This window comes from Sorghum bicolor, chromosome 10, assembly GCF_000003195.3.
Source record: "Sorghum bicolor cultivar BTx623 chromosome 10, Sorghum_bicolor_NCBIv3, whole genome shotgun sequence".
NCBI lineage: Eukaryota > Viridiplantae > Streptophyta > Magnoliopsida > Poales > Poaceae > Sorghum > Sorghum bicolor.
This window is the reverse complement of record NC_012879.2, coordinates 48,097,395-48,116,285: the sequence shown is the minus strand read 5'-3', so window position 1 is coordinate 48,116,285 and position 18,891 is coordinate 48,097,395. Positions and strand designations below refer to the sequence as shown.

Sequence of the window (18,891 nt, the reverse complement as noted above, 5' to 3'; positions counted from 1 at the left end):
GGCCGGTTAACCGTCGCCGGATGGAGTAGATGAGTAGATAGCTACATAGTTTGACCATGAATTTTCAACGCAGCCAGCTGGAGTATGTGGCGTGCTAGACCTTCTGGGTGCTGACACGGCCACTCTAATCACGTAGTACATGAAACGAGAACATTTTTGCACGTGTGATGAACGAAGCCGCCATCATAGCCGTAGGCTATATATACGTAGAAGATCAAGCTCCATGCCATGCAGTGCAAGTCCAACCAAACCTTCTCTTCAAACGTTTACAACAAGCATCTAATAATAAGCAAAGATGGCCATGGCCAAGAGCTTATCGCCGCCGGCGGTGCTCATATTTGCCTTGCTCTTCAGCTACGCCGCCTCCATCGCGTCCTCCCAAGCTACATCGTCGTCCGATGGCTTCCTCCAATGCCTCTCGGCGAGCATCCCCAGCCAGCTCGTCTTCACACAGAGCTCGCCTTCGTTCACGCCGCTGCTCAAGTCCTCCATCAAGAACCCCAAGTTCTTCACGCCCAGCATCGTGCGGCCGCTCTACATCGTCACGCCGACGAACGCCTCCCACGTTCAGGCCGCCGTGCTCTGCGGCCGCCGGAACGGGATGCGCATCCGCGTGCGCAGCGGCGGCCACGACTACGAGGGCCTGTCGTACCGGTCCGAGCGCCCCGAGGTGTTCGCGGTGCTCGACCTGTCAAACCTCCGCGCCGTGCGCGTCGACCGGCAGACCTCCACCGCGTGGGTCGACTCCGGCGCGACGCTCGGCGAGCTCTACTACGCCGTCGGGAAGGCCAGCAACCTTCTAGGGTTCCCGGCCGGCCTGTGCCCGACCGTCGGCGTCGGGGGACATTTCAGCGGCGGCGGCTTCGGCATGCTGCTGCGCAAGTACGGCCTCGCCATCGACAACGTCGTCGACGCGGTCCTGGTGGACGCCAAGGGGAGGCTCCTGAACAAGAACACCATGGGCAGCGACGTCTTCTGGGCCATCCGAGGCGGCGGCGGCGAGAGCTTCGGCGTCGTGCTGTCGTGGCAGGTGAAGCTCGTCCCCGTCCCGGCGACCGTCACGGTGTTCAACGTCCCGGTGTCCGCCAGCCAGGGCGCCGTGGACGTGGTCACCAGGTGGCAGCAGGTGGCGCCATCCCTGCCGGACGACCTCTTCATCAGGGTGCTCGTCCAGCAGCAGACGGCCACCTTCCAGTCCCTGTTCCTCGGCACCTGCGACGCGCTCCTGCCGGTGATGAGCAGCCGGTTCCCGGAGCTGCGGTTCAACCGGACCTCCTGCAAGGAGATGACGTGGATCCAGTCCGTGCCCTACATCTACCTCGGCAGCGGCTCCACGGTGGAGGACCTCCTGAACCGGACCACCGCCGCCTCCGTCTTCAGCAGCGGCTACAAGGCGACGTCCGACTACGTCCGGCAGGCCATCCCGCGGGGCGTGTGGGCGAACATCTTCAGCAAGCTCGCGCAGCCCAACGCGGGGCTGATGATCCTGGACCCCTACGGCGGCGCGCGGATCGGCGGCGTGCCGGAGTCGGCGACGCCGTTCCCGCACCGCGCCGGCGTGCTGTACAACATCCAGTACATGAACTTCTGGTCCATGGCGGGGGGAGACGGCGCCGTGCAGACCAAGTGGATCAGGGACTTCTACGCGTTCATGGCGCCGTACGTGAGCTCCAACCCGAGGGAGGCCTACTTCAACTACAGGGACCTGGACCTTGGCGAGAACGTCGTTGTCGGCAACGTGAGCAGCTACCAGGCAGGTATGGTGTGGGGACACAAGTACTTCAAGGACAACTACAGGAGGCTCGCCATGGCCAAGAGTCAGATAGACCCCGACGACTACTTCAGGAACGAGCAGAGCATCCCGCCACTTGCGAACAGCAACTAGTATTCATCATATTTTCCGTACATACATGGTAGCCACACACTAGCTAGACTGTATTTACATGTGTTTGTGTATCTTGAATAAATTTCATGAAACTACACAATGTGTGAAAGTTTCTTTAGCACGAAACTAAGCTTCTTTAGACTCAAAACACAGAGCATACTGTTTGGGTTTGTTCTAGCCGCAGGTTTTTCCACCATTTGCCAAAATACCAAACCTGTTTATTGTTTGGATCAGATTCACATCAATCCAACACATCTAGATCGAAGTGAATATGATGACATCCAAATAAAGCCTAAAGTTACATATTCTCAATGTTTTAGCTAGTAAGTCTTTTGCATATTCAGAGAAAAAAAAAGCTAAATGTGTCAAAGACGATTCTGTACCATGCTCGCAAAAAAAAAGACGATTCTGTACTGAAATTCAGAAAACTAAATACTCCCTCCATTCCAAATTGTAAGTCGTTTGACTTTTTTTACTCTAAGTTTGACCACTCGTCTTATCCAAAAAATTTGTGCAAATATAGTCAAATTTAAGTCATTCTTGAAGAACTTTTATTAATAAACCAATACACAACAAAAAAGTGGTATTTTGTACAAAACTTTGAATAAGACGAGTGATCAAACTTGATATTAAAAAAGTCAAACGACTTACAATTTGAGATGGATTGAGTACTTTTCGTAATTTGCCAGAAGACTCAACGCTTTCCGTGAATTATCAGAAAACTAAACCTTTTGGCTTAACGAGGTGAAAAATGAAATGAGTATTGCCGCAGTACCACAAATGTGCCAAGGACCATACTGTACCGGCTGTGATCAACAAGAAAAGCCATGGCGGGAAGGTTGCCGCCATTCAATGATTCTGAGACGGCCCAAGAAACAAACTCGTCGCCCAGCCCCCAAGCGGACAGTCAAAGCCCACTTTTACGTGTAAGGCCAGTTCCAACACACAGATCTATTTACTAGAGAGAAAATGTTTTTTTAGAACACTACAGGAAAAGTTAATGATACCTAGAAACAAGCTTTCCAAGTTCACAAAAAGGTTAGTTATAGAGCATCTCCAGGAGTTTGGTATAATTTACTTGCCATTAATAGATCTAGCAAGTTAATAAAAGAAATAGCAACTTTAAATTTTGTTCTTCTCCAACAATAATAACCTATAATAGCTTTCTAAAATTTAAAAATTGGTCTACATCTTTTTGTTGTTTTTTGGTTTACTAGAGCTGATCATATCTTTTACTAGAGGAATAGGGAGTTCTCTCCACTTTACAAATTTATGAGTTGAGGAGGATATTTGGCAACTTTTTATTTTTAAGTATCTCTTTTACCAAACTGTTGGAGAAGACTTTTTTTCTCTTTTTTGCTAAAAAACCGAGATAGGAAGTTGTTTTACCAAACTCCTAGAGATGCTCTCCAAGAGCCTTTCTAAATCTCATTCTCTAAATCATTATTTGGAGAGTTATTTGTATAAAAAATATTTTCTAATGTATCTTTTCACTATCCAATAGTTTTTCTACATCTTATGCATATTCCAGAGAGTTATTCTCATCTATTTTGGCTAGTGAGAAGTCTGAAATAGAAGATGACGATATTTGGATAACCATTAAGACAAGTTGTTGGAGGATACTTTTTCACTAAAGTCTCTATTCCTAACATCTAAGAAGGATTTAGAGAGTCACTTGGAGTTGCTTTAAACTAACATCATAGTCTAATTTTCTCTTTAAACTTCAAAACCAGACATCTTACACTCTAAACTCTTCAAATTAGCTCCCTACATTTTGTTTTGAGTGGTTTTGAATGTGGTTTTTATCTTTAATTTAGTAAATACTTGATATCGTTTTAAACCACAAAAAAATTATCTACGCTTTTAAAATTTCCCAAAAAAGATTTAGACATAGATTGCGATATGTCAAATCTAAATATAATATTTAGAGCTCACAGAAATATCTCTAAATGCTTAAAAAATAGATTAGGCACTAGAAAATGGAAAAATATCTAGAAAAATATAAAAGTCCTAAAACAATCTAATCGGTGTATAAACATGTTTTAAAAATTAGCACGACAACAAATGAGATACAACTAGCATGACTTCACCATACCTTCATGTTATGCATTGGTGCTGATTGTGTATTATGTTTCTTGTTGCGATAAGTTTCTAAAACATGTTCATACATCAATTATAATATTTTGAGCATTTTTCTAGATTTTTAGATATTTTTTCCATTTTCCTCCATCTAAATCTATTTTGTTTTACAGCAAGTAGAGATGTTTTCAAGAGCTCTAAATATTGTATTTGGATTTTGCATATCCTAATTTATCACTTTGAAATAATGGCGTTTGCTTACGCAAAAGATAATAATAATGTCGTAGGGCTTACGTAGGGGCTTTCTTGATATAGATAAGAAGGAGGTCATGGTCAGGTCAGTACCTTAGACCGTTCCAATTGAAGAGCTGACTTCAATCCACCAGTTAACCATCGCCACGTCGGGAGGCGATCTATCAGATACCTGACCATTTACTTTCCATACGTTTCCTCTCCCTTGCCTAATGGCGTAATGTGCTTGAACACTCAAATCCATTCTAGTGAACATTCATTAGAAACTAATCCAGCGAACAATTCCGTCAACGTCTTTCACTCCGTTAACGTCCCACTGACGTCATCTAAAAAATGCAAATCATTTATTTTAAATTGTTATAACTTTCAAACGGTTTATTTAATTTTTATTCCGTCTACACCAATGTATTCTTCATGACGAGACAAACAAAACTAGATCCCACTTACATATATTTTGAAGATTTTTTTCACGTAGAAATTTATATGTGTTAAGTTATAATAACATATAACTTTATAACTTATGCACATAAATTGTATTGATTAACTTATATACACAAGTTACATGGAATAACTTATGTACACAAGTTAGCTTTCATGACTTTTTATGTTTGTAAGTTTTGATATAAGTTATAAGTTAATTCATTCCTTTGTATGTTAATAACTTTTGTGTTTGCAAGTTTTGTCATAAGCTATAACTTAGTTCATTCCTTTGTGTTTAATAACTTTTTATAAATAAAATGTGTTTCATAACTCTTGCATGGTTTCGTATAAGTTATAAGTTATACATTATAAGTTATATATTCTAAGTTATATTTTCTAAGTTATATCTAATTATTTGGTAACATGTAAATGGTGTGTTCTAACTTATATGTTCTAAATTATATATCTTAAGTTAGTACATATAAGTTATTTGTAGAACAAAATTCTTCAAAACATATGTAAGTGCATCGTGTAGAACACACTGGTGCAGACGAAATTAAAATGGACACACCGTTTTTAAGTTATAGTATTTTTTAAAAAAGTTGCTTTTGTAGGTTATATGAGTGCTGACATCGTAGACAGAAAAAGAACCAAGCGAGAAAGACAATGGGGATGCACGGGAGGGGTATTTTCTAAAAGGGAAAGAAGTGAGTTTTTTTTTTCTAAAATGGAAAGTTTAATTGGTCGAAAAATTGTTCGCTTAATTTAGTTTGAGTGATGGTTCGTCAATTAGTGGCGTCGGCTTGAACACCACCATCGACGAACCTAATGTTTCCACAAAAGAGAGAATCGATCCTGCACGTGTTTCCATGTGGCAGCTCCTGGGGTTGTATTTACGTGGATCGAGCTCGCCCGGTGAGAGCTTTGCTAGCAACTCTGCAAGAAGCAAAGATGGCCATTGCCAGGAGCTCAGCGCCGCTGTTGCTCGTCTTCACATTCCTCTGTTTCTACGACACCGTCATTCCTTCCCACGCTTCACCCAATGACTTCCCATTCCTCTATTTTGTGCATTAAGATTGGCCTAATATATTCTGCATTATTTAGCCCAAAATATTTGCCGAGAGTTAGTATATGCTATTTGGATTGGTTACATCTCTGATTTAAATGAAAGCATAGAAATTTAGAAAAAAAAACATCAAAATTTCTGTGTCTACCTTTTATGCGATTAAAGTGACTATTACCAGCCTATTTTGCATATTATAATGTAGATAATATAGCATTTATCACTAGGAAATAACGGCGTTTGCTTATGCAAAGGATAATAATAATAATAATGTCATAGGACTTACGCAGAAGCTTTCTTGATATAGATAAGAAAAGAAATTCTGCAGTGCTTGAAAAAAACTGAAGTCATTCATCTGGACAACATATGAAAAGAACAAAGATTCACGACTTAGTATTTCAAGCCTATTTTTTGTATGTAAAACTGGAGCCATTCATCTGGACCATATATGAAAAGAATAAAGATTCATGACTTAGTATTTCAAGCCTATCTTTTGTGTGTACTAGAATTACCATGCGCCCTGGACCTGACAATTGGCAAGCTTTGAGATAGATGCCCAGCTACTCGGCCAAGGTACTGAAGTGGAGAGAAACTGACGTCTTACCGGAAGCACTACTAATGCAAAGTCAGAATTGATGCCTCGCTGGAATAGTATTCTGTAACCAGGCATCCCATGGGATTGCTGGATTGGCCAATAATCTGTCGAATGTAGGTGAGACAATCATGTACCCTGCACCTGTTAGCCCAGGGCAGTAAGCCCTTGCTTCTCACGGTGCCTTCGAGCCACTACTGGGCGGGGACGATGGCGACCGTAGGCATAGCATGCGGGCGGCAACAACTCAGTGCAGGTGGGCGGTCGGCATAGCACGGACTCGATACTGCAGATCGTGCTTCGTGCTCCCAAGAAAAATGACCAGATCAATTAGAGCTAACAACCATGAGTCCATAACTAAAAGTACTAAATTAAAGTACCCCTAAATACAATTAGCATTTTTTAACGATCAACGGTGCTAGTTTTTCTTTATGAAGGAACCGGCAGTTTAACAAGCCTATAAAAAAGTTAGGCCAATCTCAATAGAAGTTTCGTGAAAGTTTCATCCATATTAATTAAGTTGATGTGATATAGTTTAAATGAAGAGAAAGATGAAAATAGTTTCATAGAATGAAATGAGGATGTCCCCAACAAACATCAAATTGCTAACTATTTGCCTATGTGAATGCAAAAAGTTTAGTCACCAACGATGAACTCGTCGCCTGTCTTGTACTCCCTCCATCCCAAATTGTAAGTCATTCCAAAAACCTTAGAGAGTCAAAGTATTTTCATGTTTGACCAAATTTATAGAGAAAAATATTGAGATTTGTAACGTAAAATGAATATATTATAAAAATATAATTAAAGAAGAATCTAATGATACTTAGTTGGTATCATAATAATAATTATTTTATCATATAAATTTAGTCAAACTTAAAAAAGTTTGACTCTCCAAGATTCTTAGAATAACTTACAATTTGAGATGGAGGGAGTACATCTCATACACTCACCATCTCTGACTGCATGGCCCACTCCCATATATGATGTCCGGCTTGATTTTTTTCTTTTTTTATTCCAAATTGGCTTGCAATTTACAACTTATTTTTGAGAACGCCCTGAGTTTCATAGAATAAAACTTATTTATGCTATTTCCAATATCAAAGAGTCTTGGAAAAAGCCATAAAACTTCCACTTGTTAGAAATCGACTTCTCTGGATTGCTCATAAGCACTCAAAACACAAACACAGAGAGATGGGAGAAAGAAGGAGTTATTTCTGCATTTCACTTTTTGGTTGATTTCTTTAAAAGGTGAAAGTGACTCCCTATTTATAGAGGGATGTAGTGAATACATACAGAAATTCTACAGTGTTTGAACTCTCTGAAAATCCTCCTCCTTCATTAAATTTGGCCACCATTCAAAGTCTTTGTTCATACACTATTTCTTGACTTTGATTTTCAACACTCCCTCTTGGCTAAATTTATGCTATGTGTATGCCTCGTTAAAAACTCTCCCCAAAAACCCAGTGGGAAAAAAGGGTAGGAGAAAAGAGTACATCACACGCATCGCTTATGTTGCACCTGTTGCCTCATTAAAAACCTTGCATGAGAAAACCGAGTGGAAAAAACTCATCAAGGGAAAAAGAGTACAACAGTTGATGTTCATGTCGGTCTTTAGGACGGACTCGTGATCTTCAGGATCACGATCATGGATTGTGTCTTTGGGGCTGGTCTCCCCCTGAACCCTGCAATTCTCTAAGCCGCCTCATACCAATTCCATAGATGTATTTATGGAAGCTAGAGGCGGGTAGAGATTTTGTGAAAAGATCTGCGAGGTTATCGCATGATCTTGCATGTAGGATAGTTATCTCCCCGCTCTTCTGGAGCTCATGGGGATAAAAGAATTTTGGAGCAATATGCTTCGTGCGATTGCTCTTGACATAACCTATGTGCATCTGTGCAACACAAGCCGCATTATCCTCATAGATAATGGTGGGGGTTTCGGCGACGTTCAAACCACATGACTTCTGGATGTGATTAATCATTCGTCGCAACCAAGAACACTCTCGTGTAGTCTCATATAGAGCGATTATCTCTGAGTGGTTAGTCGATGTGTCAACTAGGGTCTGTTTTACAGACCGTCAGGAAATGGCTGCACCACCACAGAGAAAGACAAAACCAGTCTATGATCTGGCATTATGTGGGTCACACATATAGCCGGCATCCACATATCCCACCATGGTTGGAGCTTGGTTCTTCGGGAACCATAGACCAAGGTCTTGTGTACCTTGTAGGTACCTCAAGATGGTTTTGACACCAACCCAATGTCTCCTGGTTGGGGCAGCATTGTACCTTGCCAACAGATTTACTACAAACGCAATGTCAGGTCTAGTGCAGTTTGCAACGTACATCAGTGCCCCAATGACGCTTAAGTATGGAACTTCGGGTCCTAATACTTCCTCATCATCACCCTTTGGTCTAAATGAGTCCTTATCCGCTTCCAGGGATCGGACCACCATGGGGGTCTTAAGAGGGTGGGACTTGCTCATATTGAATTTTTCAAGTACCCTCTTAGTATAAGTGGACTGGTATACAAACACTCCTTCAGGGAGGTGTTCGAGCTACAGGCCCAAACAAACTTGGTCTTGCCCAAGTCTTTCATCTCAAACTCCGCCTTGAGGTAAGCCATTGCTTCTTCAATGTCCCTTGTAGTCCCGATGATGTTCAAATCATCAACATAGACGGAGATTATACAAAATCCATCATTGGATTTCTTTATGAAAACACAAGGACAATCATCATTATAGATGTAACCTCTCTATAGGAGAAAGTTACTCAATTGGTTGAACCACATCCTTCCAGATTATTTCAACCCATACAACGACCGCTGCAGGCGGACGCTGAACATGTTGCGGTTTTGATTCGGTCCAGGGATCTTGAGTCCTTCAAGGACTCTCATGTATATTTCCGAATCAAGTGACCCATACAAGTATGCGGTCACAACATCCATCAACTGCATTTTCAAATTCAAGTTAGTTGTCATAGATATAAGATATCGGAACGTTATTCCACTCATAAATAGGAGAGTAAGTTTCATCGTAATCGATGCTGGGTCTCTGCGTGAACCCTTGTGCCACTAGCCTCGCTTTGTATCTTACCACCTCGCCATGTTCATTCCTCTTCCGGAGGAAGACCCCTTTGCATCCTACAGGGATGACCTTTGGAGGTGTTGGGACTGCAGGCCCAAAAACCTCTCTTTGGCAAAGCGAGCGCAACTCAGCCTCAATTGTTGCTTTCCATTTATCCCAGTCCGAGCGCTTCCGGCACTCTATCATGGACTTTGGTTCTGGATCTGGATCCATTGAGTCAGTAATTTTTTAGGCAAAATATATGTCGACAATAGTGGTCTTTCTATGATATGACTCTCCTGATTCCACATAGTTAGTGGCGATCTCTTCATGATCGTCCTCCCACTCATCGTGATTTCCCGTAACGATTGAGTTGGGGCGTTCCAATCTTCCAATGCGATGATGCGCGCGCGACGCATTGGGATTTCCATCTTCAGGATGGTGTCCTTCAGGGACCTTCTCAACTTCAGGTTGAGTTGCCACTTCTGGGGCATTCTCGACTTCAGGTCGAGCTTCTTCAACTGATTCTTCGAGTGGTGCAAGTGTCTCAGACCGTCGCCTCTGATCCTTAGACCCGGAGGTCTCCCCCTCTTCCTAGGATTAGGGGAGACTATAGAGTTGGTAGCCTTTAGGGGTACCTAAACTCTCTCCGGTGCATTTACTGCAGGTATATGCGACCTTGTCACCCTTTTGTGATCAGTGAAGGCATCTGGCAGCTCATTTACAAGATCTTGCAAATGAATAATTCTCTGAACTTACAATTCAGATTCGCTAGTGCGTGGGTCTAAGGATTGCATCCCCGATGCATTCCATTCAATTTCCTGGCATTCTTCTAGATGCCTATCTCCCCCTAATGCTGGGAAATGGTCTTCATCGAAGACATAATCGGCGTACCGAGCCGTATGAAGATCCCCAGTCATAGGCTCTAAATATTTGATTATGGATGGAGTCACATAACCAACATATATCCCCAACTTTCGGTGGGGTCCCATTGCGGTATGCTGGGGTGGTGGTATTGGCACGTACACTGTGTAGCCAAATATTTGTAGATGGGAAATACTTGGTTCTTTCCCACGCACTAACTGTAAGGGGGATGTATCATGGTATGCAATTGGCCTGAGTTGGATAAGTGCTACAGCATGCAACACTGTATGGACCCAATAACTGGTTGGCAGCTTACAATTCTGCAGCAACGGCCTGGCAATCCACTTGATCCTCTTGATCAAGGACTCAATTAGACCATTTTGTGTGTGGACATGTGGTACTGAATGCTCTACCTTAATGCCCAGGGCTAAGCAATAATCATCAAAAGCTTTCGACCTGAACTCACCAACATTATCCATCCGGATGGACTGGATGCGGTTATTAGGGAAACTTGCTTTCAGCCTGATTATCTAGGCAATGAGTTTGAAGAAAGCATGGTTTCTAGTAGACAACTGGTCCACATGGCTCCATCTGGTAGATGCATCAATCAGTACCATAAAGTACCTAAATGGGCCCGACAGGGGCTGGATAGGTCCACATATGTCACCTTGTATCCTTTGCAGGAACACAGGTGACTCATCCCTAATCTTCAGGAGGGATGGTTTAGTGATAAGCTTCCCTTTTGCACATGTGGTGCAAATAAAATCTTCAGGATTGGGGAAGCCTCTGACATCATGGTCACCAGAATTGTTGATGATTCTTCTCATCATACCCAACCCAGGATGACCTAAACGGTCATGCCATATTCAAAACGATTTTGTGTTTCTGAATATGGTCTTCATCGCAACATACTCATCTGTGGGCTTTATGTACGTGTAGTACAAATCCGTTGGTGATGAAGGGAACCTTTCCACCACTCGCTTTTGGTACCCGTCGAATTTAGTGATCAACAGGTATTCAGTACCTTGCTCGATCTCGGTTTCTATATGGAAACCATTCGCACGAACATCTTTGAAGCTCAAAAACGTGCACTTTGAGTCGGGATATAATAGTGCATCCTTTACAAATATTTGAGTACCCATAGGGAGAACTAGTGTGGCACTTCCGGTGCCCACAATATGAGCATTGCTTCCGGCAATGGTCATAATATTTCCACTTTTCTTTGTTAATGTTTGGAAATATCTAGTATCCCTTAGTATCGTATTGGTGGTACCACTGTCTACAAGATAGAGTTCTGCTTCCGCCATCGGGTCCCCACAGACTCTGTTAAATACCATAAAATAAAAACAGTTAACATAAAGCATGCATTATCATAAAGACAACATTACATAATTCCTGGGAAATATTACAATAGTTTGGACCATCTACTACATTACAGATGCTCTTCAGGAGCATACATGACCAAACTAGTACATGTGGGCATCGCTAACATGACTCTTTGGAGATTACTGAAGGTCTCAAAATATATCAAAGTCGTCAAGAAGGTTATCCTCACTCTCGTCCATTCAGACGCCTCCACTTGCACCGACGACCCCGTCGTCGTGCTTCTCAGGCTGAGCTTCAGGCTCGGTGAGGAAGTGGGACTCATGTTGACCTTTACTCTTGTTTTTGCTTGGCTGGTAAAGGTCAACGAGGTGTTTGGGGGTGCGGCAATTACGGGACCAATGCCCCTTTGCTCCGCATCTATAGCAATCGTCTTGCTCTTCCCCACTGTGGTCACCTCTTTCCTTCTTGGGGTCAAACCTACCTTTGGGCTTTCCCTTTCCTTTGACCTTGAACATGGCACCCCTCTTCCCCTTCCACTTTCCCTTTCCACGGCCCCTCTTGCGGTTGCGAGAACTCTCAGCAACATTAGCATGCATGTGCTTCAGGCACAACTATGGAACCAGTAGGCCGGGCAGAATGATTGTTCATGAGAACCTCATTCTATTGCTCGGCAACAGATCATACCTCACTCAACTTAGAGTACTTGGTGTATCTTGAGTTTCTATACTGCTGTTGAAGTACAATGTTGTCGGGGTGGAAGGTGGACAAGGTCTTCTCAATCATATCAGCGTCAGTGATCTTCTAGCCACATAGACGCAGTGTGGTCACAATCATGTGTAATGCGGAGTTGTACGCTGCCACAGACTTGAAGTCTTGGAAGCGTAGGTTGATCCAGTCTTGTTGTGCTCTGGGGAGCACAATAGTCAGCTGCTGGCTGAAGCGGTCCTTCAGGGACTGCCATAAGACTAGTGGATCCTTCTCCGTCATGTACTCACACTTCAAGTCAAGATGAAGGTGGTGTCACAGGTAATGCAACCTCTTTGCCTTGTCCTGCTTTGTGCGCTCATCCTTGCCAGCTTCAGGTTAGACAATGGTATGATCGAGGCCCATGCCATCGAGTCTGATCTCGATGTCGGTCGCCCAAGTGAGGTAGTTGCTGCTATTCACGGCGAGCAACTCGAAATCCCTCTTTGCGATGTCCGACATGCCTGCACAATTAATGCGCAGGGTTAGTAGATGTCGGTGCGTAATCTTCATGATTACGACTTAATATAGTCTTCAGGACTATATAATTTTCCCAGGTGTAATCTTCAGGATTACTTTGCAATATAAAGTCGGACATTAAATAATTAAATGCAATAAATAATTATAGAAAATAAATAATAGCAATAATAATAAATAAATAAATAAATATGGCGGACTTCGTGCCGCACATAATTCACGGGCTTCAGGCCGTGTGTTTTTTTATTACTATTATAGTGGGCTTCGGGCCACTATTTTGCGCAAATAATAAAAATATGTGTTGCCCATCTTAAATGGGCCGCTGGGCCAAAATCATCCTCCATAGGCTAAACTGATCGGCCAATCAACCGTAGCCATCCATCACGATGGACGGCTCAGATTCGCCCAAAGAACATAGAAATGGGAAGGGTAAACCCTAACCCCATCGATTTTCCTTTTCCTTTTTCTCTCTCTTCCTTATCCTCTTCTTCTTCTTCACGAAACCAGGAAGAGGAGAAGATGTGCCACCAGAGAGGTGGCTATGGGGAGGGCACGGTGACCTGCCTGCAGCCGGCCCAACGCACAGGGGCGGCGGTGCCCGCGGCCTAGCGCGCGGCCCGTCTGCGGCCCGCCTGGCTCGCGGCGGCGCCTGCGGCTTGGCGCACGGCTCGCCCACCTGCCTGGGCGCGTGGTCTGCCCCCCTTCCACCCCCTCGGCGGCCTGGCTGGGCCAGGGTGCGCGTACGGCAGCCGAGGCCAGCCTGGGCGAGGCCTCGGCGAGCGGCTCCCGACGGCCTGGCCGGCCAGGGAGGAGCGTGCAGCCCCCTAGCGGGCGCGTCGAGGCGGCGCGGCGGCGCGGCTCCCGGCGGCGGCCCGGCCGGCCAGAGGCGAGCCTACCCCGGTGAACCGGGTGAGCGAGATACTAGTCATGTTGATCGAAAGTCTGATCTCCATCTTTTCCTGGCTTGGGCGCGCGGCTCCGCTGGCGGGCGCGGCCTGGCGGCGCGGCGAGCCTGCTTCCCGCGGCCCGGCCCTGGCGGCTCGCGGCCCGGTGCGTTCTCGTCAGAACGTCTTCAGGACAGCGACGGTTTGGTATGCACATCTTCAGGATGGCAGTGGGATAGTCGTGCTCGTGTCTTTTGTGTGTGCTTGTTCATGAACAAGAGGATACAAAACAGTGAGCATCGATTTCCTACCTTCTTACCCTTAGCTCGGTAGAACTCGTGCTGATAACGTGTTAGAAATCGACTTCTCTGGATTGCTCACAAGCACTCAAAACACCGACACGGAGAGATGGGAGGAAGAAGGAGTTATTTCTGCATTTCACTTTCTAGTTGATTTCTTTACAAACGTGAAAGTGACTCACTATTTATAGAGAGATGTAGTGAATACATACAAAAATTCTACAGTGTTTGAACTTCGTGAAAATCCTCCTCCTTCATTAAATTTGGCCACCATTCAAAATCTTTGCTCATACACTATTTCTTGAGTTTGATTTTCAACACCACTAAGCCTTGTGGCCAGTCGTAACTTTAGACCGTTCCAACTGAAGTGACTTCAACCCGCCAGTTAACTGTCGCCACGTCGGGAGGCGATCTAGATGCTGATCATTTATTTTTCATACGTTTCCTCCCCCTTGCGCAATGTGCTACAACATCACCATCGACGAACGTAACGTTTCCAGGAAAGAGAGAACTGATCCTGCACGTGTTTCCACGTCGCAGCTCCTGGTGTTGTATATACGTGGATCGAGCTCGGTGAGAGCTTGCTAGCAAGCTGCAAGAAGCAAAAATGGCCATGGCCATTGCCAAGGGCTCAGTGCTGTTGCTCGTCTTCACATTCCTCTGTTTCTACGACGCCATCATCCCTTCCCACGCTTCACCCGATGACTTCCCTCAATGCCTCTCGGCGGCGAGCATCCCCAGCCAGCTCGTCTTCACGCAGAGATCGCCGTCGTTCACCTCGGTCCTGGTGTCATCCATCAGGAACCCCAGGTTCTTCACGCCATCAACGGTGAGGCCGCAGTGGATCCTCACGCCGACGAACGCCTCCCACGTGCAGGCCGCCGTGGTCTGCGGCCGCCGGCACGGCGTCCGCCTCCGCGTCCGCAGCGGCGGGCACGACTACGAGGGCCTGTCCTACAGGTCTCAACGCCCGGAGGTGTTCGCCGTGGTGGACCTGTCCAGCCTCCGCGCCGTCCGTATCGACACGCGGAGCACTACCGCGTGGGTGGACTCCGGCGCGACGCTCGGCGAGCTGTACTACGCCGTCGCGCAGGCCAGCGACCGGCTCGCGTTCCCGGCCGGCCTGTGCCCGACCATCGGCGTCGGGGGCCATCTCAGCGGCGGCGGCTTCGGCACGCTGCTGCGCAAGTACGGCCTTGCCAGCGACAACGTCCTGGACGCCGTGCTGGTGGACGCCGACGGAAGGCTCCTGGACAGGACCGCCATGGGGAGTGACGTCTTCTGGGCGCTTCGAGGCGGCGGCGGGGAAAGCTTCGGCATCGTGCTGTCGTGGCAGGTGAGGCTCGTGCCCGTTCCGCCGACGGTCACGGCGTTCAGGATCCCGGTCGCCGCCGCCGGCGACGGCGAGCGCGCCGTGGACGTGGTGACCAGATGGCAGGAGGTGGCGCCAGCGCTCCCGGACGACCTCTTCATCAGGGCGCTCGTCCAGAACCAGAGCGCGACGTTCGAGTCCCTGTACCTCGGCACGTGCGACGAGCTCGTGCCGGTGATGAGGCGCCGCTTCCCGGAGCTCGGGATGAACCGCACGCACTGCCAGGAGATGACCTGGATTCAGACCGTGCCCTACTTCTTCCTCGGCGCCGGCGCGACGGTGGAGGACATCCTGAACCGGACCACGTCGCTGAGCACCTACACCAAGATGACGTCCGACTACGTCCGGCAGGCCATCCGGCGAGACGCGTGGGTCAGCATCTTCGGCAAGCTCGCGGAGCCCAACGCGGGGCTGATGATCCTGGACCCCTACGGCGGCGCGCGGATCGGCGCCGTGCCGGAGCCGGCGACGCCGTTCCCGCACCGCGCCGGCGTGCTGTACAACATCCAGTACGTGAGCTTCTGGTCGGCGAATGGAGACGGGTCGGCGCATACGAAGTGGGTCAGGGACTTCTACGCGTTCATGGCGCCGTACGTGAGCTCGAGCCCGAGGGAGGCCTACTTCAACTACAGGGACCTGGACCTTGGTGAGAACGTCGTTGTCGGCAATGTCAGCAGCTATGAGGCCGGCAAGGTCTGGGGCGAAAAGTACTTCGGGGATAATTACAAGAGGCTTGCGATGGTGAAGGGTGAGATTGACCCCGACGACTACTTCAGGAATGAGCAGAGCATACCACCGCTCGTGCTGGGCAACTAGTTCTTTAGTGGTGACGGAAATGGCGCACTTGCGGTCAAAACCATATTATAGGTACTTTTATTTGTATATATAAGAACTAGGTGAATTCCCCGCGTGTTGCTGCGGGATTTTTTTTAAAATAAATCATTATATGCATAACATTACTATATGGTATTCAGTCTATTATGTATGTATACATATGAATTTAACTTGCATGTATTTATTGTATAATATCTAGTAAAAAATTGCTAAGCTAATAGAATAAAAACTAATATTTGGTTACATTATAGAAGAATTAATTGGTCTATTATGTATGTATTTATATGAATTTGACTTGCATGTATTTTATTGTATTAGATCTAGTAAAAAATTGCTAAGCTAAAAGAACAAAAACTAATATTTGGTTACATTATAGAGGAATTAATTGGTGATGAAACAAATAGTGTATGTACACAACTTGTATGTTAATAGATTAAAGATTTAAAGTATTTCACATGATATAGATGACATGGTCATTTTTTGTAATTAATATGAGATGACATGGACTTAGTGGGGAATGATGTGGACACCTTGCATGGAGAGATAGAATTTTTAGTGGGTCACTTAGTGGGGAATGATGTGGACACCTTGCATGAAGAGAGAATTCATCTAGTGGGGTTTAGCTTTATAAGAGTTATAGATAAGGTCGTTTTTTGTTTCCCTTGCTAAATTTTAGTTAGCTAAACTCACTTTAGTAGCTAAAGTTCTAAACACATTGACTAAAAGGAGCTAAAATAGTTTTATTAGTCACCTAAAAGTAACTAAAATAATTTTAGTTAACTAAAATTTAGTAAGGGAACCAAACGGAGCCTAAGAATGACAGTATATTATATGTATATATTATATAGAGAGGAGAAAAATCGACAACAGCTACAGGCCAACGACACCCCGAGGAGGGAGAAGGGGCCTCGAGCCCACAGGCCACACAGCCCAAAGCCACGCACTGGGATCAAGCGCCCACAAAGACCAAGCAACATGCCAGCCCAACTTCTCATTACCTAATCTGCTAAATATTGTTGTTCTTCCGCACATAACAATTCCTTTCGTCTTGATGAAACGAGGGTATAACAACCCGTTCGCAAAAAAAATATGTTCTTCTTCCGCACATAACAATTGTAGCTAGTACCATGTTACCGCATTCGCCTGTAGTTTAATTTTCTAGCAGAAATGTCTCTATTGTTTATTCCAACTTGCATGCAATGCAGATTGCAATTTGTGTAATTACTACTCCATCCGTCCCAAATTAATTGTTATTTTTTATTTTTATGCCACAAGTTTGACTCGATCTGTAGCAAAATACATGCAATCTTTGTATCTCTAAATAAATTTGTTAAAAAACTAGATTCAAAGATCTTTCCAATGATACTAATTATGTACTATAAATATTAATACTTTTTAATATATACATTTAGTAAAATTTATTTATCGGAAAGCGCAAACAATAGTTATCTTGGGATAGAGGTAGTATGCTTGTTTCCAAAAACTTCATGTCATTGTAGCAAATATTGATAGTAAGGGAGATTTGCATATAGTACATATTGAGTAAAGCGATTCATGCATGTAACTATAACCAGTGCACAATGTCCCTTTAGAGGCCATAACAACCTATCAGCACAAGGTAAAGTTAACTCTAACTTTAGCCATAGATCTTCTAACACTGGGATCCCTAATAAAACACTTGAGCGTGACCATGCAAACGAAACTTCCTCATTTTGGAAAACTTGTAGTTTTAGGAATTTTTTAGGATAACTAATAGTGAAGATAAATTGTATATATGCCCTATTAATTGATTTCTTTGGTTTCCTTTGTTGTCTCCAAGAGAGTTGTTATCATGAAAGCTAGTTTAGAGTTTTTTTAGAATAAATTAGACTCCAATAGCAAATCTAGGATTCTAAATGGCTAGGAGTCCATCCCGTCATTCTTAGTGGCCATAGAAAGTGAGCTGCGATGCTCGCCATCTCTATTGCCTTTCTACTCCGCACGTACTCTGCCATCCAAAGGGTAGCCGCACGGATACAATAAATTTGAGGACCGCTAGTTAGCACACGAGCATGATCCTAGTATTTTAAGTATGATTCTCGAACTTGTTCCAAATTTTCATCCATGTCTGGTACTTTCAAATTGCACAATCACCTATCTTAGCTTGTCCTAGTACTTGCGAATTGCAACTTCGAATCGTTAAACTTATCATGAGTTCTCATCCTAGACCTCATTCTTTCAAATAAATTACACACTCATGTCTCTAAAGTTTTATTATTGTAACGTCATGCCTCCACGAGATCGGATCCGCTTACATCTGGTAGCTTTTCTAGGATATAATCAGCCCTCACAAACTAACACCAGACTTTTCTGCACACTTTATCCTCACTCATGTGCACCGGGAAATACTTTCCGGTCGTTCGCCCATCCCTAAATTTCTTCGGGCCAAGCACGCTTAACTTTAGAGTTCTTTGGAGATGGGCTTGCGGAAAAGAAGTTGCAACTTGTTGGTATGAGTCTCCTATTAATCCTATTAAGCCCTCGGTCGGGTGTTACATCCTCACTCCCTTAAGAGATTGACGTCCTCGTCGATCAACCTCAAGCCAGAAACGTTCCCTCTTGGCCACGTCCATGTGTCCAGTGCCAGCGCATGTGCTATACTGTGTGACCACTCCGGATCCACACCAGACATGTCCAGGCCAAGCACGCTTAACTTTAGAGTTCTTTAGAGATGGGCTTCCGAAAAAGAAGTTGCA

General features: G+C 45.0%; 1 protein-coding gene across 3 annotated transcripts; it reads left to right on the top strand.

The window, feature by feature from the left end:
- Positions 220-17,377, top strand: LOC8061944 (berberine bridge enzyme-like 18). 3 transcript variants are annotated; one of them, XR_002448567.1, is made up of 3 exons: positions 220-1,570; positions 15,827-16,189; positions 17,005-17,377. XR_002448567.1 is itself a non-coding variant. In XM_021449864.1 (2 exons), the coding sequence occupies exons 1-2, from the start codon at positions 296-298 to the stop codon at positions 16,136-16,138; spliced, it is 1,587 nt and encodes a 528-aa protein (XP_021305539.1). In that variant the 5' UTR covers positions 220-295; the 3' UTR covers positions 16,139-16,348. The 3 variants fall into 3 exon arrangements, 2 of the variants coding, with proteins under 2 accessions (XP_021305539.1, XP_002438543.1); XM_021449864.1 differs by lacking the exon at positions 17,005-17,377 and having other exon boundaries at positions 15,827-16,348; XM_002438498.2 differs by lacking the exons at positions 15,827-16,189; positions 17,005-17,377 and having other exon boundaries at positions 235-2,118.

Bases quoted from the DNA above. Each gene is read 5' to 3' on its own strand.
- LOC8061944 (XM_002438498.2), top strand. From the start codon at position 296: ATGGCCATGGCCAAGAGCTTATCGCCGCCGGCGGTGCTCATATTTGCC.